Source organism: Bufo gargarizans, chromosome 4 (assembly GCF_014858855.1).
Source record: "Bufo gargarizans isolate SCDJY-AF-19 chromosome 4, ASM1485885v1, whole genome shotgun sequence".
Taxonomy (NCBI): domain Eukaryota; kingdom Metazoa; phylum Chordata; class Amphibia; order Anura; family Bufonidae; genus Bufo; species Bufo gargarizans.
In genome coordinates this window covers 140,446,033-140,470,483 of record NC_058083.1, presented here as the reverse complement: position 1 = coordinate 140,470,483, position 24,451 = coordinate 140,446,033, and the positions used below count along the sequence as shown (strand labels likewise).

Here is a 24,451-nt window from a genome sequence, read left to right as displayed (position 1 = left end):
GGGGGTGCTGCCATGCCTGCCGGCACTGAGTCCAGGCATCGTACTGTGTTAGAGCTATGATCTAGGACCTTAGATGACATCATCACCATGTAACCAGTAACCTAGCAATATTACTGGTCACATGGCTATGAGGTCATCACAGGTCCTACCAGGAGTGTTGCAGAAGTTAACTGTGGAGCTTTTTTGTGTGAAGATTACATCAGAAAAAGGTGACAGGGGCTGTTATGTTAATATACTGTAAACTACTGTATAGTGGGGGGCCTGTATACTGTGTGGGACTGTATACTGTGGGGGGCCTGTATACTGTGTGGGGGCCTGTATACTGTGTGGGGGGCCTGTATACTGTGTGGGGGGCCTGTATAGTGTGGGGGGCCTGTATAGTGTAGGGGGCTGTATATTGTGGAGTGCTATACTGCTGTACTGTGTATAGTGTGGGGTGCTGTATACGGTGAGGTGCTATACTGTGAGGTGTTGTATACTGTGGGATGCTGTATACTGTGGGCTGCTATACTGCTCTACTATATACTGTGGGGTACTGTATAGTGTGGGGTGCTATACTGCATACTGTGTGGTGCTGTATACTATAGGGTGCTATTCTGCATACTGTGGGGTGCTGGGGTGCACTGTAATGCTAGGGTGAGCCGAGCCCTGGTCTCCTTCCTGCAGAGTGGTGCTCACTTCCAACCTGAGCCCAGCTGCCCAGAGCACTGATCCTGAGCCGCTGGGGTCTTCAGAACTGGAAGTATTTACAGTCATTCACTGGACTCTACCAGATGTGTGGATTTTTTGTGTGTGTGTTGTGGTGGAGGGCGTGATTGCCTGCTCAGGTGTGGGAAGGCGGGATCCAGGGGGCCCAAGTACATTTTTGCCCAGGGTCCAATCAATATTAAAGACGGCCCTGTAAATACAGCACCCTCTGCAGCTCCTTACCTTGAGATCCTTGATTGTGATACAACAAATATGAATGTTAGGCAGGATTGTGTTAAAAAAAAACATACAGTAACTTCACCAATTTTTTTTTCAAATACCCTAAGTTCCAGTGCTGCAGTTCCCAGCTGACGCTGCTGGACCAAAGTTAACAGGGACCCTTTCATGGTCCTGAGACCACTGCAACCACTCACTGGCCTCAGCTATCAGGCTCAGCTGTAACATGTTGTTCATGCACACATGACCTTTGAGGCCAATTATTGTTGTTACAAGGGTAGAACCAGGGATTAAATATCAATTTACTGTAACACCATATTCTTCAATGTAAAAGTCAGCATGCAATAGTAAACAGTCTTTCTGCTCATTCCATATAATAACATCTTATTTACTGTAACTCATTCAAGTGCAAGTATTTGTGAGTTCTGCCTAGAGCCTATTTCACACAATGCAGATTAGATCAGTATTGTGTATACCTGTTTTTAGGACAAAACAAGAGCGCATAAATTACAAGAGAAATATCTTCCCATTATACTGACCAAATCTGCTCTGTGTGAACTCAGCCTAGGGCATTTTTCAGATCCATTTTCTTTTCCAAACATTAGTAAAAATGAATGCTAATATTTGTAAACTACTTGTAAATATTTTAATTGCTTCTAATAACATAATGGGAGCCCTCAGAACATAATTTAGAAATTAGGAGGATTGATTCATTAATTATAATGTGCCCTGCAAAGGAAACATGTTCCGTAGATAACTTACCATCTGTCCTGTCTGTGAACTTTGGACTCTTGCCTAATGTTCCCGAGTTGACAGTCTCTGAAGAAATGCTTAGCTTAGTGTTCGGGTCTCGTTTTGGTTTTGGAGGTGGTTGTTTCCGGGAGCAACCACTACTGTCATCATCAGCGCCACCTACTGAATGGAGGGACTGTGAACGTACGGCAAATCCACTAGAACATGGATGTGGTAGCCTGTCTTGAGGGGCAGGCATTGTCATAAATCCCATGCGGAAATGTTTATTGACGTAGTTCCCTTCGTTTCCTCTTGCTACCTCCCCACCAATACTGTATAAAACAAAGAAAAAAATTAGTATTTTTGATTAATATTACTTCCACATTTAATGTTATTTTTGTAAACTAGTTGCACATTATAAAGCAATGGAATCCTTTAAGAGTCATTACAAAATACAACCAATCTTTAACGTTTGTCATGGATTTTAAATGGAACCTATTACACCAGTATGAACTGAGACTATTCTTTATTAATGTCTTTAGTTCATTAGTCACTTTATGCTGAAGATAATCCTATCATCTGTTCTCCCTTAGGGATCTTTCTGTTTTATTTAGTTTATGTAGTAAAAGGTAAAGACTGATTTTACTTGGCCATTACTCCCAGAAATAGCTGTCAATCCTCAATTGGGTCACCAACATATTATAACTAGTGTTGTGCGAATGAAAGTGGAAAGCAATCCAAATTTCAGGAAAAATTTGATTTGCCACAAATCCAAATTTCTTGTTGCTTCATGGTAAGGAATCAATTGTTTTCTGAAATGGCGGTAAAAAAAGAATAAAAAATACTCACCTCATCCATCACTGATGACGTCAACTGCGCCTGCCCATTGTAATGATGTGATGATGTCATCACGTGAGCAAGCGCTAGAATTGGCACATTTTCTTGAATCAAGATGGCCACAATGGCCTGTCCGCCATCAAACGGGTGAGGTGGATATGTATATTTTTGTTTTAACTCCTGATTAATTCCCTGATAGGCTGAATATGACTCTTAATGACGCGAACAACGTTCAACGCGGAAAAAAATCCAAAATGCTGTGGATTTCATACACACCCATGTGAATAGCTCTATTCATTAACATTAGCAGTGCATTCTGGTACATAAAATCCAGCCAATAGACGGATTGCAAATACACTCATGTAAAAGCGGCCATAGTGCAAGAATGCTTAGGACAGCAGAGGAGACTTATTCAGGATTTTTTTCACACTCACAAGTAAGCACTTTAAAATGCATGCAAACTACAATTAAAATATGTGCCATCAGATCAGACTGCCCAACTAGAGTTTCGCATAGTGTCGGCTTCCTCCTCTTTATTTTGTTCAATAGGGAGTCACCATCCTTTAAACTTCTGTTACAAAGAGCAGGTTTAAGCAACCATCTCAGCACTGACAGCTATAGCTGGTAGTTAGTTGGAAGAGAATCTGTTCACCAATATTTTTATCTTGGATGCTAGTTGAGTACAAGTACTGTAAACACTGTATCTAAGGACTTGTTCACATTTCCATGTCAGTGTCATGTCCGTGAAAAATAGCGTACGTGGTTAATCGGTGAAGATGTCCGTGAAGAATCCGTGGTTGGGTCTGTGTGTCCGTTTTTACCATCCGTGTGTCATCCGTAATTCACTGACGTTGCTCAGCTGAAAATTAATTTCGAAAGAATCTCCTATTGGTCATCAGTGAAAACAAGACGCAACACGGACGCAACACAGATGTGTGTCAGTGATTGTCACAGACCCATAGACTTCAATGGGCATGCTTGGTCCGCATCAGAGATCAAAGTAGTGCATGTCCCCGGTCATTAAAAAAAATACTGAAATGTGAACAGACACATTTAAATCAATGGGCGCGTGTGCTGTCAGCAGAAAATGTGGACAGCACACGGCAGTGAAAAACGGAAATGTGTTTGAGGCCTAACAAAGGAATTGGACACATTCTCCATTGTTGGGGCATCTAGTATCCAGTGCATCTAGAATTTTCCACTGGATTCAGTAATATATATATATATATATATATATATATATATATAGAGACGAAAAAAGTCGGACTGCACTCCAAAATGATGGTGAAATAAAGTGTTTTAATCACCCATAATATGGCAACTTGCGACGTTTCCTCGCTTGAGGAAGGCTCTTGTGAGCCGAAACGTCGCAAGTTGCCGTCCGACTTTTTTCGTCTCTACAAATCTTGGGTACAGCCGTTGCCCTCTGCTGGACTTTGCACCCGCAACCCGGTTGGTGCTCCCGCTGGACTTTTTCTTCTTTTTTTCTTCTCTTATATATATATATATATATATATATATATATATATAATAAAGTATCCGAAAGGTGGTGGTCCAACCACCGGGACTTCCACTAACTGGAGAGAGCAGAGTGCTGTATTTGGCTGTTTCCCTGTACTAATATTATTATCTTACTAATAAATAAGTTAATAATGATATTATTTTAAGAATCTGTGTTATAGCATTATTATAATATATTTTTATTCAATATTTATCTAACAAAATTACACGCACATTATTTTCTGACCTATCTCATTTAACAAATAAAAGAATAAAATATATTTATAATACTTCAGAATAGCTGCATATCATATAAGGTAAATCAGCTCAAACACACTATGACATTTGGCCGTGTTCTGGATTTGATTGTGACCTTTCATCAAAATGGATTTTAATAATATTAAATAAACAAGAAAAAATATTTAAATGTAAGATACATATACCTGCTCCTATTTTTTAAGCAAATCTCAATCAAATGGTAAGAGCAGGGGATATTTTTCTTCCTACAATATAACATACAGTTATGCCTGCATAATTCTGTTTCTGTTAGGGTAGACACACAATTTTTTGGTCCATTTTTTTAAATAAAAACCTGCAGTGTATCCAGCAGGAAGGAGAAATGACTTCTGGTTTAGAAAGACAGCATGAAAAATGGACACAAAACTGCATAGCTATTCATATACCACTGTGTGTCAAACTGTCATTACATTACATTATTTAAGGGCTTGATTTTTAAAGTGTAACTGCCATATTTTTTATTTGCTAGTTTATCAGGGCAAGGCATATATACCTGAGGTAGTCTGTCAATGATTGTGAAAAGATCTGTAATTTTCTTATAATAATATCTTTAATTAATAATTCCCTTAAAAGACCATTGCTATGGCTTTTCTGTCTTCCCTTTAGTGTAAACAGAAGACAGAGAGGCAGTCCTTTACACTGCCCAGACGCAATGGATTGCAGCCCTTCAAGTTTTGTTGTTTAACTATAATGACAATAAGAATATTTCTTCTTCTTTTGTTTTCATCTTAATTTACCTAGTAGCATTCATTATTTACAGTTTTTGGTCCTATGAACTATAAAAAGGTTAAAGAGGTTATCCCATCTCGGAGAATATGCCATAAATGTCCAATACGCGTGGGTCCCACCTCAGGGATCTGCTCTCATCTCAAGTATGGGGTCTAAAGTGAATGGCGAGCAAACTTCACATTCATGGCCTCCCCTCCATTCAATGCTATGGGATTTCCAAAACTAGCTGAACATTGACTTTACAGCCAATGAGCATTTTCGGAAGTCCCATAGCGGTGAGTGGAGGGCTGGCATTGTATGTGTGCCTTGATCTCCATTCACTGCTAAGGAATTCCATGTATCTAATATAATGAGTTAATTATGTCAGATCAGCATAACGTAGGTGCTTTGTAAGGCAAATGTAGGGCAAATGTAAAATGTTAACTTTATCGATGTTTGTGCATGTGGGGTGCAAAATTGCAATGTTTATTTCATTTAGTAATTTTCTGTTCCCTCAGCCATACAAGTATTATATGCTGTGGGCTCAGCTCCACTGTACAGGGAGGACGAGCTACTAGAGGACAGTCAGTAGCTACTGGCGAGCCAAGATGTGGAGGAGACATTCGCCGCTTCCTCCAGTAGGCGGGCAAGTAGTGATGAGGAGAGTGGCATGGGAGCTGGTGTCGTGAGCGGTCAGGCTTCTGACCCAGGGACCGTTGAGGAGGATATCAGTGACGTACAGACAGTACTCGATGATGACGATGTAGCTGAACGCACTTGAAAGCCTGGTGAACTATGGGCTTTATCATCAATAGGACAAGAAGGTGGCAGCTTGCCCGTGAGGCAGCTGTGGTGGAACCAGCAAGTCGCTAGCTCAGCCGGGAGTCAGCAGGGTGGCAACAGTGGGAGGTCGGGAGCCAAACGTGCCCGGGGTAGACCAACCGCTTCGCAGGAGCCTACCTGCCCGGAAAGTAGTGTTGCAGGGGTTCACGGAAGCAGCGGCGGTAGCAGTCAGTCAGTGTGGAGTGTTGGGGGTAAAAACACCTACTCGGCGGTGTGGCAGTTTTTTGTTAACCCGCCGGAGAAGGTGAACATGGCCATTTGTAGAATCTTTGGGCAGAAGGTGAATCGTGGCCAGGGTGCCAATGTTGGCACCATGGCCCTCTGTCAACATATGCAGCGTCACTATAAAGTGGCCTGGGAGAACTGTGGCTCCGTGTGGTGGTCCTGCCTGTCGCAGCAACCGCTGCATTACCCAGTGGCACACACCCGATGTCAGGCAGTCAAGGCTCCACCGCCTCAGCGGAAAGGAGCTGTCTGTCCTTCCCATCATTTGCTGGTCCTCCTGCTCCTCCTCCTACTCCTCGCCAGTCATTCCGTCAGCAATCGATCACCAAATCAATTGCCAAGAGACAGCAGTAAGAGTGCACTCATCCATTTGCGCAGAAGCTGCATTCCTGGCCAAGTTGCTGGTGCTGCAGCCACTCCCTTTCCAAGTGGTGGACTCTGCACCTTTCAGAGACGTGATGGCTGTGCCAAGGCGAGGTGGAGATTCCCAAGCTGTCATTTCTTTGCCAAAAAGGCAGTACCAGCCCTTCACAAATATGTAGAACAGAAGGTGGGCCAGTCCTTGAGCCTGTCGGTGTCTGCCAAAGTGCACGGTAGCGCCGACGTGTGGAGCTGTAACTACGGTCAGGGACAGTACATCTCCTTTACGGCTCACTGGGTGATTGTGGTTCCTGCCTGGTGTCGGCTCTGCGTCAAGGAGGGCTGAGCCATGCACCCTGCATGGCACATGTGTTCAATCTGGTTGTCAAGCGGTTCCTGAAGTATTCTGCCCATCTGCAAGATATCCTAAAAATGGCCAGGAAACTTTGCATGCACTTCAGCCACTTGTACACCGCAAAGCACACCCTAGTTTAGCTGCAGTGGCAGAACGGCATCCCCCAACATAGGCTGATATGCAATGTTTCCACCCGTTGGAATTCCACCTTCCATGTTGAACCGACTATATGAGCAGAGAAAGGCCATAAACAATTTCTTGATTATCCAAGAGGACAGGAGTACTCCCCTGTGTAACTTCGACGTCAGACAGTGGCAGCTCATGCATGACACCTGTCATTTGCTCAGGCCCTTTGAGGAGGCCATGTTATTTGTCAGTCACCAGGATGAACAACCTCATTCCACTGCTTCATGTCCTGGAAGAGATGCCGGTAAATCTGGCTGGTCAGGTGATTTAAGACATGGCACCTAGATCTCACAGCCACATGAGACTTGTGGGGGCTGAACTGGAGGAGGAGGACATTGGAGCACAAGCAATGTGTAGCGAAATGGGTGGTTTTTCTACACAGGTGATAGGAGAGGAGGAGCAGCAGAAAACGAGGCAGAGGACCCAGACACACCAACACTTTGACAAAAAGACTGGTTTCTTCTGGCTACCTGCCTCAGCTACTATTATGATGCTGCCACCCGCCTGATGCCACACATCTGATGTCAAGAACGCCTTCTTTCACCCACCATCTTCAGCTGGTACTGGTATTTCCACCCACCTGCCCACTCTGTCACTGGGTCACTCTGTGGTCTCCTGATGCTGCTGCCATCTCCACACTATGTCACCTTGCCACTCTGTGGTCTTCTGATGCTGCTGCCACCTCCACACTATGTGACCCTGCCACTCTGTGGTCTCCTGATGCTGCTGCCACCTCCACACTATGTCACCTTACCACTCTGTGGTCTCCTGATGCTGCTGCCACCTCCACACTATGTAATCTTGCCACTCTGTGGCCTCCTGCTGCTGCTGCTACCACCTCCACATTGTCATTGTGACACCCTGTGGTTTCTTCCTGATGCTGTTACTGCCACCTCCACTCTCTGTCATTGTGCCACTCTGTGGCCTCCTGATAAAGCTGCTTCCACATCCACACTCTGTCATTGTGTCACCCTGTTGCCCTCTCCTGATGCTGCTGCTGCCACCTCCACACTCTGTCATTGTGGCACTCTGTGGCCTTCTGATACTGCTGCCACCTCCACACTGTCATTGTGCCACCCTGTGGCCTCCTCCTGATGCTGTTGCCACCTCCACACTGTTATTGTGCCACTCTGTGGCCTCCTCCTGATGCTTCTGCCACCTCCACACTGTCATAGTGCCACTCTGTGGCCTCCTGATGCTGCCACCACCTCCACACTGTTATTCTACCACTCTATGGCATCCTCCTGATGCTGCTGCCACCTCCAGACTCTGTCATTGGGCCACTCTGTGGTCTCCTCATGCTGCTTCCACCTCACCACTATGTCATAGGGCCACTCTGTGGACTTCTCATGCTTTTCCCAGCCTCCCCAGTTCATGACTGGGCCACTATTTTGCCTTTTGGCCTGGCTGACATCATCATTTATTTGACCCTTCTTCTGATCTGTCAGAAGGAAGGAAAAATTAGATGCACAACGGATTCTGATGTAACAGCTGTAAGGCCTGCATGACATGGTCCCTATTTTGCATAAGAATTGGCTTATGATTTGGTAGCCAAAAGCAGGAGTGGGTAAAAAACACAGAAGAAATGCAAAAATTCCATTCACGTGTCATCTCTGTTTTGGATCCACTCCTGTTTTTTTGGGCTTTAGCAATACTGATGGATTACTGACCAAATGCTGACCAAGTGAAGGCGGATGCTCCATAGACAGGATCTGTTTTTTGGGGTTATTGTTCTGACTGAGCAGAGGAAGGGCAAAACAATCAGTGAAGTCAACACAAACTTACTGCTGACACCCTCTCCACTCTGTCGTGGGGACTCTACTTGTATAAGCGTTTAATAGAACAGGTTCTGTAGATATCTATGTTGAATCAGCTGCCGATGGTGTAAAAGAAGTGCACTTCTTCTAGACACTAACATTGACCTGTAAAGCTGAGTTCACACTTGAGTTACTTGATCAGTTTTGGCCTCGTAACTGCTCAAATACGTGAAGTGTGCAGTGATTCTAAGAGCGACACTTGTCATCTGAATGTCATACAGTCTCACAGTATTGCTTCACTACCACAGCAGACTCCCTATGCATATTACTGCAAGGCACAGTGTTCTACACCACCATAAAGGCTCTTTGCAGCCAGGAAATATCCATTTTTTAACACGATTCGCCGTGAATAAATTCGGATCAAACTGAATTTCTTCAAAAAATGTGGCAAACCGGCCAAATCGAATTTTTTTGAAATTCCCTCATCTCTAGTCATAGCTATTGTGGGGCATTTTCTAAATAGGTTAAACATGCTAAACCTATAAGGAAAAGAAGATGAATAGACCCATTCACATAAGTAGTGATACAAAACAGCATTTATGAATGAGTCTGGACAAATTGTCACCCTCAGAGAAAAGATTGCTTTAGACATCCAAAATAATAATCAATGGTTCAATACAGTGTAAACAGCTGTACATTTGTTAATGGTATTAAGTTATTTAATGCCAAATTCTGATCATGTAGCACAGGGCTAGAAAATAGATTACATTGTAGTAATCTACGAACTTGTCCCTGACTCTCCTGACTGCTAACCGTCATCTCCCTTTGTTCCTCCCTATTTACATGGCACAAAGTATGACACATACTGATTTATAAACACTCTTTGAAATAAAGGACACCATAGACTGGTAGTCTAAATAATTGTAGGTGTTGATCCCACTTCATTACATTTGACAGGAAGAAAACTTGCATCAGTAATGGGCTGCATCTATTCATTAGAAGGCACAACATCAATTTAGTTGATTGTTAAAGAGAAAAGTTAATTATCTCATATGGTAATGCTCTATGAATATGAATCTCAGACTTCAAGATGTCAGATGGATTTGATGCCACCCTTTGAAAGGAAGAACCACCGCAATCTCTGTTCATGGTGCACATGACAACCTTAAAAGGAATGTCAAATATGTTTTTTTATTTATATATATTGTCTATTTCTTTTTAAAATTTTATTGCATAATGAGAAGTTTTTAAACTTCTAAGATTATGTAGAGACATAATGGAATTTTCCCCTAGCACATATTGCAGTAAATGTCTACTGAATCCACAGCAAAATCTACATGTGTTACATGAGTATTTTGCTGCAGATAATACTGCCATTTCATTGTGGATTTCTGATACATTGAAATTGTTTTCTGCAATAGAGTGAGCATGCAGTCGATTTAAAAATCCAAAATGAACTTGTATTTCCATGCAGGAAATATCGACAATATGTGAGCAAGATTTTTAAATCTCATTCACTTACCTTGTACTGTAAAGTACTAGAGATTTAACCTGCACAAATTGGCAGATAAAATCCAGAGCAAATCTACCCTAATATGTTTCAATTCCATTTAGTTTTCAAGGTTTCTTCTTGCTGTTATTGATTGCAAACATTTATTTTTGTAACTTCCAAAAGCAAATTTCAGATATCTGTAATCCAGCCACATTCTAACGTTCCTATTATAGCAATAACACTTAGACAGTTCAAGTTAAAATCAGTATAGAATGCAACTAATGAATGCAGTTACAGTACTTTGCAACATGCAAGTTCATGCACTGAAACACAACAGTCATCAGACTTCCAAATCTGCTGGATTTCCATGCAACTACATTTTAGCAGTGTAACACCCCATAGTGGTATTACCACTCCTGTACCCTTCCACTATCTCTAATGGGCTAATATAATGTCTTCTTATGTATTCTGTTCTGGTCCTATACACTGTGCATTCCTAATCTTTTTGCAACTGTTATAAATTTAATTTACCTGGTTCACCAGCAGGTGGCAGCAAATATGGCAGAGCTGTACTTAGAGAGAATGGAACACTCTATTCCATTTTAACCCACCTCTGGAGAGAGGTGGGCGAGTCCTACTTCCTGCAGGAATGGTGGGGCAGAAATTCTAGTCAGTCTAGTTTACCCCTAGCTAGGAGAAGGGTGTGCAGAGGCAGGTCTCTGCTGGATGTGCCCACGCCAGCCAGAGCACCTTAAGCTCTGCTGGCCATGGAAGCCAAAGCTTAAAGCCTCAGGAGTCAGGAGGAAAGTTCCTTGGCATAACCTAGAGTCAGACTACTGAGAAGAAGTGCAGCATACAGAAGCTGAGTTATACAGCCAGCCTGTCAGTACAGCAGAGTCAGAGAGAAACAGAGACATAGGCAGAGTTGAGTTTGCCTGCCAGTTTAATTATAACGTCTGCTGGAACCAAGACAAAGCCTGTAAACTGTTTTGGAGAAACATTTATTCAAAGTAAAGCTGCCATTGAACTTCATCTCAAGGTCTGGACTCAAGTTATTCTTTCAAATCCCTCAATTATAACCCCCTATTTATTGCTTCGGAGCCAAAGCCTTATCCAGGTAGGTGCAGCGTGACATGCAAAAAGAGACATTTAGCCCACACTATACTACTCAGCATTTCCTACACCTGGGACGCGACATAGAGGGCCCTGGGGGAGGCGCCCGTTGCAGCAGCAAAACATTGCAATCTTAAAGGATTTGTCTAACCCTAAGGCCATCACTATCTGATTGGTGGGGGGGGGGGGGGTGTCACCCCCCTGCACCTCACTGATCAGCTTTTCTGCAGTAGCTCTAACACTGGAACTGGGCACCAGAACTATACAGCTTTATCCATTATGTAGTGGATAGAAATGGCTACTGTAATACTGCTCACATTCACTTCAAGTAGAGGAGCACTGCAGTATCCAAGGCTGTCCACTGCAGCACGGACAGAGCTGTGTAGTTCTTGTCCTGGAGCTACTGCATTACAGCTGATCAGCAGGGAAGCGGGGATGGGTATCAACCCCACAGATCAGATACATATGGTCCTGTGGACAGGACCTAAGTTGTCAAGGACTGGACAACTCCTTTAGTGTCATGCAGCAAATTCTCCATGTAGACCTAATCTGAAAAAGCAGCTCTATAACAGAAGTCTGACACTGACCAAAGGCTTAAAAACTATTCAGATAACACTCAACTGGCACAGGAGCACAATCCGCTACTGGAAGCAGACATTTTGAAACTGTGGGGCAATTTAAACTCACAGTACAGTCATTTTCATGATAAACTAAGTAAGTCTCACTGACAAGGTAGCTTGCCTTTTTGTTTCATTATTCGTATTATTACCACCAGGAAAATGTAAATGCTGGCAACACAATTAAGCTGCATTAAATATAATTAATCAGAAACGAATTATTAATATAATAGTTGATGCAGGAGTGTAAAAAAAAAAAGGTGAGGAGCCCCATGGCAAGGATTACAATTCTGCCCATTTACTAGAACCCCTAAATCCCCATCACAGGAGCTATTTCATTGCACTCTATGATTGGGTATATTCCATCAAACGTATTTGTTAATGTTGTAGAACACGTGGGGAGGAAATCTCTAGCCACCGGCCATTACACAGCCTGGGATGCCTCTATGGCACATTTGCCCTTCTGTTCCTTTCTGTATATTTTATCTACAGTACATGAATGAACAAATCAGCAATAATAAGCAATGCCATTTAATTACTATATGTTCTACATTAAGAGAAACTATGTGAGAGCAGAAGATCCAGTGTCAAAATATTGTGAAGGCTCAAACATTAGACTCAGTAGCAACATTGTAAAAGATGTCCTGTCTGAGCACTAAGTAAATAGTAATTAAATACTCTGCACAATTACTATTGTCAGCATCTCCATGCAAAGAAAACAGTTCTAAATTTAAGGCCCTATTAGACTGCGTGATTTTTGTGCCATTTATCGGGAACGAGCATTCATAGTAACACTCGTTCACAGTTATCGGCTCGTACAATTGAGCAGTCGATCAGCTGATGAACAAGCAAATTCTCGTTTGTCAGCTGATGGATATCTGTCATCAGGATGAAAGATGCCCGATTATCGGCAGCACATTTCCCTGTGTCATCAGGGATGTGATGCCAATGATTAATAGAACAGAATGAGGGGGAAGAACCGTAGAGTCAATCGTTCCTCCCGCATTTAGTTGGCATCGGCCGGTGTAATCAACCATTGGACAGTGTAATAAAGCCCTAAAGCCTGTATTACTATAGACCTGCAGATTTTGCAGGCGATTGTCGGGAAGGACGTCTACTATCCTGGCAGTCACCTGCTTGTCAGTGGAGGAGGTCATGAAGTGATTGCTAGTGATCGTTAATGCCATGGCTCGTCCCCATACAGAATCGTTATTTACCTGCAGAAGACCATGATTAGACAGCACATCTGCCATCAACAAGCAATGATATTTAAACCTGCTTAAATATGAACATACATAGCAAACATACAGTATATATTAGGGCTGTTAAGCAATATTCACAAACAGAATAGTCCTTGCAGAAATTTCTGAGACAGAAAAATATATTCCAAGCTAATGAAGGAGGTTGATTCTGCACCATTCCTAGCCAGACAGCAGTCTCCTCTGAACAGACATGAAAAAGTTTTCAGGGTCAGACAGATATGCAGTAACCACTCAGATTCTTCCCAAGACAATACTTGTGCCTGATAGGGGTTATCCCACAAATAACATGTATCATCCATGCGCCAGAGACATGATAAATGTATTATCGCTAGGGATATGAATACTGTGACCCCCCCAGTTATCTCAAAAATGTGGTCTGCAAGTCTACCAAATTGAGCAAAAGTGTGCATTTTAGTCCACCGACCGTTCCATGAGAGTGTTGTCCACGTCATTCCCACAATAGTGAATAGCCTGGTGGATTAACATGCTTGCTTTTGCTCCATTCAGTGCACTTAGGAACTCCAGATCTCCAGAATCAGATCTCTGATCGTCTAAGTGATTGGGCCCCCAGTGATCAGACATTTATTTTCTATCCCATGGATAAGTTATAAAGGCTGCTCTTGGGATAACCCCCTTTTTTAGTGTGCTATCAAACATAGCTTTTGCCATGGCCTCTTTTTTTTCTCAAATAAGCAAATCTAGTGTTTGAGCACCGGTCACATTCAATGGCATTTGCATGGCCATTTTTATATATGTAGGAAAGTCCGTACCCCCTGTAATACCGCTTCCTCTTGAAACAGTTTGGGAAAAACACTAAAATACAGTGCCCTTATGGAACCCTCGGGATAATAACAATGCACAATATAACGGTCATTTGACCACCCAATCCCTTTTGGGGTCCTCTCTAACGTTTTATTTAAAACTACATCTTTATTATATTTATTTAAAACTCTGACCGGAAAAAAGAACCCTATGTGTAATTATTAAAACTATCAGGGTGAATGCAGGGACAGTGATGGATTATGCTAAATACAGCTGTGATGGGGTCAGCACTTTGTGTTCTTTTTATTATTTACGACAGTGACCGCTTTATTTGAGAAACACCCTACGTGGTGCTTGATATAATTGCAAAGGCTGTTTGTCCTTGGTGTTTATTTACTGTAATACCATTACTATGTAGGTATGCCTTCTCAACAGTTAAGTATGACAAGAAAGGAGGCTTATCTTATGCTCCTAGGGGCTGCAATCTGTCCTTAATAATTTAGGACTGTCTATGTTGCCACACTTTCATTTGACAGCTGTATTTAGCATAATCCATCACTGTCCCCGCATTCACCCAGATAGTTTTAATAATTACACATAGGGTTCTTTTTTCCGGTCAGAGTTTTAAATAAATATAATAAAGGTGTAGTTTTAAATAAAATAGTCATGCAAAACACCATAAAAAAATGCAACACACATTGGCACTTGGCATTTTTTAACAGATGGATAACAATGGATGTGTGGGATAAAACTGATTAAAAATGAGAGGGGAAAAACGCCACACTCAGAGCATGCTGTGAATTTAAAAGAATGCCATTGACCCAAAAACCTCACCTTGAGTGTCCAAAAATACCACTGCAAAAAAAAACACATACACTTATGCTTAATAATTTACATAGACTTCTACACAACGTCTCTTGCTGGAGTTTTTTTTTTCAGCAAAAATGCCAATGACAGAATAATTTAAAAAAAATGACTGTGTTACATCAGAGCATTATTTGAAGCTCCTGAACCTCAATACACCTACCACGTGCCATTTATAATAGTGGTATCTAATATATGACAGGGGGGACTGCTACCTCTGTGTTTCCTTTAGCCATAAATACACACATAAAATCAACTAAATGTACAATGTTGGAATATGTCTACAATGGCATAGTTACTCAGGTTTTTCTCCTCATTCCAACAGGCATTTTAATGGGAACACTAAATAAATTTGTACTTCTATTTGCATTTTAAAACTGACATCTACTTTGAAATGTGCAATCAGCAAATGTGAAAATTTAGCATAGTAATAGCACATGTCTCTCTGGGTGATTTTTTTTCTTTTTTTTATAAGAGTACAAAATATGAAAAGCACTGAAAAAGTCACTTGCTAGACTAGGAATTGAATCCTATAATTGTAGATGTATGTAAATATTCTGCAATTCTAACCAGTAAAAAGGGTTAAAGAATGACAATAAGTTGTCATTATCTAGAGTATCATGGAGGAACACCAAGTGCTCCCAGGTCAATGATTCTGCATGTGAAGATGAAGTGATGACCACAGCCAAAAGCTAAGCTAGTGTACTAGTCCCTGGTATAATTTTTTTTTATATAAAGACAGGTTTATAAAATGATGGCGTATAGATATATTAATTTTTATACTCATTGGATTCACTGACCTTAATCATAGCCTGACTCTTACATAGATAAATTAAACTATATAACCAGATACTTTTGACACTCATTTTTTAGTGGACAGGTCACTAACAAAAAGATGATCATACAGTTTGGACTCCCAGCAAGCAGCTGTAATATGGGGGAACCTAGAAGTAAGTGTTCAATTAACCTGCAGCACAGTCACAAGGGAAATGAAAAAGTATCATACATAACCTAGAACTATACAATCAAAAGAGAATCAGTCTGTTACAATACATTAAGTGTGAACACACACTGCCTGTCAGCCAGTTTGGCACAGGGCTAACTGTAAAGGCGTTATTCTAGCGCTTTCCTGGTATTCACCCTTTAACCCCTACAGGGATCTGTATTTCTCTGCAGGTTAGCAATTAGACCACTACCTCCATGGATATTCTTAGTGTAGTTGATAGCTGACCCAGTAGGGTCAGGGACTCTGATGCAAAAACTGAAAATAGAAAATGCACCAAAAATTTAGGAAAACCACAGTTAAAGTCTGAACAGGCACCAAGGCTTGAATGCTGGTTTTTGAAATCCAGGCAGTGAACAGTTAAAGTAGACGTAGGAAAGACTTGTGAGCGGAGTAATGGTAAAGCACACACAAGGCAGGCAGGCTAGGAACTTGCAGACAGACAGGAAGGATTAGGTAAACTTAAACACAGACTGATCTGAACTTGGACTTGAAAGTGTAGGCGCACACAGCCAGCATGGAAACAGAACTTGGAGCACAGCAGGAACACAGGCATGAAATAATGCAGACTAAACACAGGTAAATCACCATAGCACTAGACTATGAAACACCTTTGATGGTCACCAGGGAACCTAAAGCTCAGGCACCCTCAGCCTGGAGACTGTGCCCTAAATACCTAGGTACCTTCCATCATTGCTATCAGACCAAGAAGAACTTCCATTGTAATGGCTGATACTCGCTACCAAACATTATATGAGATTAGTTAGTACTCTTATATAAATATACAATATATAAAATTAAAATAGCACTCTTCCAGAAGGAAGAAGACTCTCTAGGCTCTTCTATTGCAGGTAGCTATACTATATGTTATATGATATTGCAGCATCACTAAGGATATTATGTAAAAGCCATCTTTAGACCACTTTTTGAGGTCCTTGCCCTTGGCAGTACAGAACAGGGTTTTAGTTGGCTGGGTGAGAAGCTTTTGATGTAATTCTCAGGCAGTATTATTTCTCCTTTTGGAGACTTCTATTTGGAGTAGAGCATATTACAGGCAATGCTCCCTGGGGGAAATGTATGCAAGATCGCCCTCCTCCAGAAGGAAAAATGTCTCTGTATGCAAATGTTCAAGGGATAAGCAACACTTCTGCCACCACAGAGAAACTTTTTATTTTTATGTTTTAATTTTGAGGTGACATGACCTTTACAGACAAATTTTTGCTAATTCGTATGTCATAATTAATGCACACCAATATATTTACTAAAAACAAAGAAGAAGGACTAGAAAACATAGTTCCTATAGATACTATGCTGTAACCATGCCTTTAAAGGGAACCTGTCATCAACTTTATGCTGCCCATACTAACGGCAGAATAAAGTAGACAGGTGAGATGATTTCAGCGGTCTGTCATTTATAAGTTGAAAGTAAGTGGTTGCCGAGAACTAACATCACAATCATTGAAGACTAGGCCTGGAAAAGAGTCCCGGCCACCTGAGAAGAGTCATGGTGTTTCATGAATTCCTGCTCTCCCGCCCACCGCCTGATTGACAGTCTTCTACCTAGTTTTCTCCCTTTCTGTCTAGGAGAGAACGGCCAATCTTTAGGAGATGGGCGGAGAGCAGGAGAATATGAATAACCATGACTCTTTTCAAGTAGATTTGACTCTTTTCAAGGCCTGGGCTGCAGTGATTATAATGCAGTTCTCGGCAACCATTAACTTTTAGCTTATAAATTACACACCGCTGAAATCAGCAATACTGTCACTATTATATGCTGCCCACAATGAGGTCAGCAAAAAGTTGATGACAGGTCTCCTTTAAAGGTCAAATATTCATAAATCCAGCCAAGTACAACCTCCATGGTAATAGCTGATGACTATGGTTCATCTACAATTACCTATAGAAATTATTTTGAGAAGTTATATAGATCATTTATAGTATACATAGAGCCTGTTTTTGAAAATGAATCTTGATATTATAAGCCAGAATTTCTTCAATTGTGCCTGGGGTGATAAGTAATAAGCAGCAAATCTATACAAGTTTAGTGATTCCAATAGGTATTTAACATAAATGTTAAATGAAGTATTCATGAGTTGGTTGACATTAGCACCAGGTAGATCTAGGCTGGGGAAGTGGGGGGGGGGGGGGTCTAGGTAAACTATAAAATAATAATATGAGCCAATATAAACCTAGATCGGTCCTTTATTGGTGTAAGAATACAGTAGTAAGAAAGAAATACCGCCCAGGACCACTTCCAGCAAAGTCATCTAAATCTGCTACTGTACCTCTCTTTATTCACCACTCTCGTCAGTAGGTCTAAGGCTACTGTTTACTGGAGCCTGGGCCACTTGAACTTGCATCTAACTGGTCAGCTTACATCTAAAATCTAAGACTGCAGAAAACAAGTGTGAGCTCACAGGTAGCAGACATGTCAGATGTAAAGGAGTAGCAGGAAAGTAAAACAAGCTGAAGCATAAGCCAAGCTCAACATGCAGGAAGGTCCAACAGAAATGCAGCTCAGTTCTAACCATACAGAACAAACAGGAGCCAGGAAAACAAAATCACGGCACTGACAAGCTATAAGGATATGACTTAAATTCCCACTCAGCTACAGGATTTGATACCAAGCCAGGGACCTTAGTGGCAGGTCAACCAGATGGGGTTTAGCTGGATGGCATGGAAGCTCTCCTAAAACAACTGTGAACAGGAATGTGGCTGGGTAAGTTCCTGACAACTGGTATGAATTGACAAATTTTGACAAGAAATTTGTTTAGTTGCAAATTAATTCATCATGAATCGCTATGTTAAAACCCCATTCAGCCTGTCAATCAATGGGACAATTTTTAACTGCCACTGAGACAAAAGTGCACCCGTCTAACGGCCATTAAAAATTGTAATATGGTAGTGCAATATGGTCTTTTGGATTTAAAAAAAATCTCTCTTGATTGAAAAAGACCTGCCAAAGGACCTGCGCTAAGCATGATGACATCACCGCATGCTCCCAGCATGAAACTTGGTGACATCAAGACTATGTGATCACGCTAGGATCACAAAATGACATCATCAAGCTCAGTGCAGGTCCTGTGGCAGGTCTTTTTCAATCTTGAGAGGAGCCGACTGCCTCTGCGCGAGCAAGTGCAAGTTGAATATTTTTTTTTACCATTCTCCGGGTGCTATTTTAGGAAAAAATTATTTGTTACAATGAAGTGTTTAGAATCAAATTTTTCCTAAAATTCGGACCGAATTCCACTACGGATGCTTTACTTCTATCAACACTAGGTATGACTTTACAGCTGACTAAGGCCTCATGCACACGGACGTTTTTTTTTGCGGTCCGCAAAAAGGGTTTCCGTTGTTCCGTGATCCGTGTCCGTTTTTTCTTCCATGGGTCTTCCTTGATTTTTGGAGGATCCATGGACATGAAAAATGAAAAAATAAAATAATCTAAGTCAAGTTTGCCTTTGAAATGATAGGAAAAAACGGACACAGATCACGGACACGGATCACAGACGCGGATTACAATCTTGTGTGCAGCCGTGATTTTTCACGGACCCATTGACTTGAATGGGTCCGTGAAACGTTGTCCGTGAAAAAAATAGGACAGGTCTTATTTTTTTCACGGACTGGAAACACGGATCACGGAAACAGATGCCAAATGGAGCATTTTCCGATTTTTCCACTGACCCATTGAAAGTCAATGGGTCTGCGGAAAAAACGGAACAACAGCCGCGGATGCACACAACGGTCGTGTGCATGAGGCCTAAAGATGATAAAATTAGAAAGTTGTTAAATTAGAAATTTTATATATTGTTATTTCTTAAAATAATATATATCTTAATATGAAAGCGGAAAAGATAGTTAATTCTGACTATGGCATTATTCATGAATTATATATGCATGAACTATGTAATTGTGTTTCATAGTTTCCATTGTCCTAAGGCAGCTTGTAGAGTCCTTGACTTGATGTTTTGTTTTAGATCACACAGAACAGAGCTTGGCTATTTTAGGAAATTGCATATTAACAATGTCAGTATTTGTAGACATCAGGGCAAGAAAATTCTCTGTGATTTCCAGCTCCAAGCTATATCTTTTGGACCTTCTGAAAGATATTCACTAAATCATATAAATCAAGGGCCTTTAAGGAAATTGGGTCAATACAAAAAGCACTCAAGATTAATTCAGTCGAGGTCAAAGAAAAGTCACCTGTTATCAACATGACTGCACTTTTGCATCTATAGTCAACTGCACGTTCTCCTGTTCTTCTCAAAGCAAAGCTGTATTATTCATCATATTGCACCAAAATGACACACACCATCTTTGTGTGAGCACCTCTGGTACCAGAGGTCACAAAAGCAATTAAAAGGATGACAATGCCTATTATCTGCAGTTCATCAAGAGAACGGGGCTGTGGTGTCCTTGTTAATTACAGAATTATTTCAATAATTTTCTATTTTGAAGAGCTGACTTCTTACATATGGTTAAATGAACTGACCAACTAGGGTTAAGTAAGCTCATAGAAAAAGACAGAGAATACAGCACAAAGATAACAGCATAAGGGTCAATGACAATGGACCAGATATACAATGTATAGTGATTTGAGGGTTGGGGACTTCATCAGTACTACGATACCTATGGAAATTAATGTATAAAAACACACCACTAGTTAAAGGGGTTGTCCGGGTTCAGAGCTGAACCCGTTCATATCCCCATCTTCACCCCTCTGGCCCCCTGATATGAGCATCAGAGCATGTCATGCTCTGATGCTCTCCCTTGCCCTGCACTGTATTGTAGAGGGCAATGTATTTTTTGTTAACTTTGGCACATTGCTAGGCGGAGGCTTCAACCCAGCAGTGTTCCATGTGACATCACCGGCTCTGATGGGTGGGCTTTAGCGATGCCCTAGCCATTATACAGGCTAGGGCAGCGCTAAAGCCTGCCCATTAGTGCCTGTGATGTCACTGGGCCCCCTGCTCGGAGGAAGCCTCCACCTAGAAGTTCCTATGGAGGGCCTGATACAGTACTGGATCTCCTAAAAATCCCTTTGCCCTGCATGATGCTCATATCAGGTGGGCCGGAGCGGTAAAGATGGGGATATGTCCGGGTGCAGCTCTCAAACTGGACAACCCCCTTAAAGGACTTGGAATAGGTCTCCTTTTTCAAAAAATATCACCACACTTGTCCATGCGTTGCATCTGGTGTTACAAGGGTTACCTGCCTGGTGAACATCATGAAATATAGTGGCTGAATTCCTTTCCCAAAAATAATAAAAGATAATCATTATGTCCTATGTACCCCAAAATTAAAACAAATACATGGGATGGGCATACAGAGAATGGGGAGATTAGGTGTTGTAGAGCTGCCAGGAGGAATTAGAAAGGTGACGATGTAATCCCATGTTTCACAGCAAGTCAGCCACACAGGAGAGACTGGCATATTTTGTACACATTAGATAAAGCCCTGAACTGGTAATCATACAGATGCTTACAATAAAATAGTTTAAAATGTATGGATGTAACTGAGCTGGGGTGAAACAAATGCCACTGTTAAAACAGTGTTGGTAAGTTATCATTGCATGTACCCAAAATTTTCCTGGAGTGTCACTTTAATGATAGACCTTTGTTATTATGTATCAGGCCATGTAAGGACTGAGATGCAGCACCAGACACAACCACTCAGATATGGATTATACTGTCTCAAGTAGAGCAGTGAAGGAGATGCGGATCTTAAATGTTCTCTGCCCAGGGCCGTAGCTATAGGGGGTGCAGAGGTAACAGTCGCTACCAGGCCAAGGAGCCCGAGGGGGCCCAAAGACCCTTGTGCCACATAAGAAGACACCGGTATTATAGAAAGTGCATGCTGGTCAAGTTACACCTCTGGCTGGAGGGAAGGGGTTAGGTCAAAAATTTGGCATGGGGGGGTTGCCATTTCAATATTTGCCTCGGGCAGCAGGAAGGCTATGTGCTCTCCTCGCCACAAAGCACTGAGGGAAAGTGGGCCCAAGCTGAACTCTTGCACCAGGACCTATGAACCATTAGCTACGCCCCTGCCACTGCCCTTCATTTTGCTGGTCAATGGGGGTTCCAATATGGGAACCCCAATAATCACACAATGATGGCTTCATCAATGTAAATTCCTAAAAAACTCCCTAAGTTTCCCTTATCCACTGGGTTGGCTTTGCCAAGAACATCAACAGTGTTATGATATAGTATTTAACATGACAATAGGAATCTGAGCAGTTGGGACCACACACATATGATTCAATCCGGCATGGGACAGAGAATGTGTGCAAGCAAGCCGTAATACTTAATGTGCTGTCCCGTATATTGAACTGCTTTTGGAAGGAAATAACTAAACCCATCTCCTATGTATCAAGTACTGAGAACACATTTGGCAGGCCTCCAGATTCATCTTTGGGAAAATTAGCCTCTCAAGGCTGCTTATAAATAATCAGTTACTGCCGCCGTCATTCTCCCAGTGCCTAGCAACATGAAATTCATAGGTCTTCTCTGATCCCACATCACATGGACAATTGTCCACTTATAATACCCATACAAAGCGGGGCGTCCCTCGGTGACATCTGTTCATCCTACTCTGTGGTTTATTACATTCATTCATAGAGATGCTGCATGTTTATATAGCTATAAGAACATAACATATGACTGTGCATCTGATCTGTCATGAGGCTAAATATACATGTATTAACAGATGGTGTTGTTCATGATTTAAGAATTATAGGAATTTTTAGTAAGTAGTCATTTTATGCTTTATTTCTCTCATTAAACTAAATGGCATATTATTCAAATTGACTAATGCACCCAACAATGATCATCTGCCTTTAGCCGTTTTAGCTCCATTATAATATTTGATTCTTTTTGATAGTTTTAAAGAACATGAGGAGTAAACTGCCTGCGGTACCTGCTTTAGTCAGCTACTCCATAAAGCCTTTCTATAAGGTGTTAAATGTATATGTGAAGCCCATTATAGTGGAGCCAAGACCTGCACATTACAGCTTCGGTAAGTAAGGAAGTCAGATAACTCCCAATGAGACAGGTTTGCAAATTCATCTTAGCTACCTGCTGAGATATAAGGAAACTACAAAGTCATAAGATCTTCATATATCTTATATCATACAGTGTTATGAAGTGGTCTAAAACAGGCCTGCAGATGTGACTATATTACTCTCTTATTTGTTACTACACCTGCTATGCTACCATGTAGACTTTACCTATTCTCCATCTACTGCTCACTCTAGGCTTTGTACATTGCACTTTATTACCCTTTCATAGCCTATTTGTCGTGTTAGGCATATTGTGTCTTATTAGGCATTTGTGTCTTATTGGGCATTTGGTAGTGTGCCCTATGTAGGAAACTATGCTGGGTCTCTAGGCAAGGGCGATACTGAAGATGGAGAACGTGGAGGACAATGACATGCTCTAATGTTTCTTACTACCCTCTTTTTAATTAACATTTTCATGGAAGCTTCAGTTCAGCTACCTCTCCTTGAGTTTTCATTTCTCATTCATTAGAAGTGCTCATTGCCTAAAGTTTAAAAAGAAAAGTACACATTAAAAGGGTTTTTCAGGGGTAAAATATTGATGGCCTCTCATTAAGATAGGTCATCAATATCAGATAAGTGGGGGGGTCCAACTCCCAACACCCCCACAGATCAGCTGTTAAAAGAGGCCACGCCGTTCCGGTGAGAGCTGCCGTAGCTTTCTAATTGAGTGACATTTGTGTTTATCGGTCTCATGGTCTACGCGCATCTCAGTCCCATTCAATGGAAAGGTCCTGCTCTGCAATGCCAAGCACAGCCAGTATAAAGTGTATGGCACAGTGCCTGGTATGCTGTGAGGAGGTCACAACGCTGGCGGGAGCATCACACTCTCATCAAACTGATTGGTGGGGGTACCTGAGAATAAGTTGTCAATATTGTTCTCCAAGAAAAACACTTAAACGCTAATGTACCTCAAGATACTACTGGGGCTCATCTCAGATGCTGAACATCAGCCTTTTGTCATCAAAAAATTAGTTTCCAGGCACAATTGATTTCTCTTACAGTATGTACTGTATGCAATAAATGTACATACAATATGCTTTAATTTATGTCTCTTTAAATAAAGAAGGATGTGAATATGGTCATGAAAAAACCCTGGTCTTTATTAGGACTGTAAATCAATCATCAACTAGATCAGGCTTGGTTTTTAATGCGGCATTCGCTGTTTTCAAACCAGGGCAAAGTTGACTATTTAGGCATTCAGACAGTGACCAAGGACCTATGGTTATACTGGACAGGAGCTTTTCAGTATAGTGCATGCCTAATCGCTTGGCCTTCCTCCTGCCTTATCTGATGGATCAACTGAGTAAAAAGCTGCTGGTAAGAATCATATGTAATTTACTCCAAACTGTGAAGTATTGTAATTACTTATAGTATGCTAATCTTCATGTAAATCTCAGAAGTATCACGTCTAGCCAGTCGTCTTTGCCATCTACAGACAATGATTGACAGCTACAATTCTGTGCGTATATATGGAAGGCTGAGATGAGGGATATCACGGCACTCCAGTTTAAATATATGCAATTCTTTTTAATGGTTAAATAAATATGTTCACATCAC

At 41.5% G+C, this 24,451-nt stretch overlaps 1 protein-coding gene across 1 annotated transcript in view; it reads right to left on the bottom strand.

Annotated features, from left to right (window-relative positions):
- The window catches only part of NYAP2 (neuronal tyrosine-phosphorylated phosphoinositide-3-kinase adaptor 2), a 165,844-nt gene that overhangs the window by 68,025 nt on the left and 73,368 nt on the right, over positions 1–24,451 (bottom strand). The window contains exon 2 of the mRNA XM_044292290.1: positions 1,687–1,988. Within this exon, the coding sequence (XP_044148225.1) occupies positions 1,687–1,988 (302 nt within the window). The remainder of the gene's footprint in view (positions 1–1,686; positions 1,989–24,451) is intronic.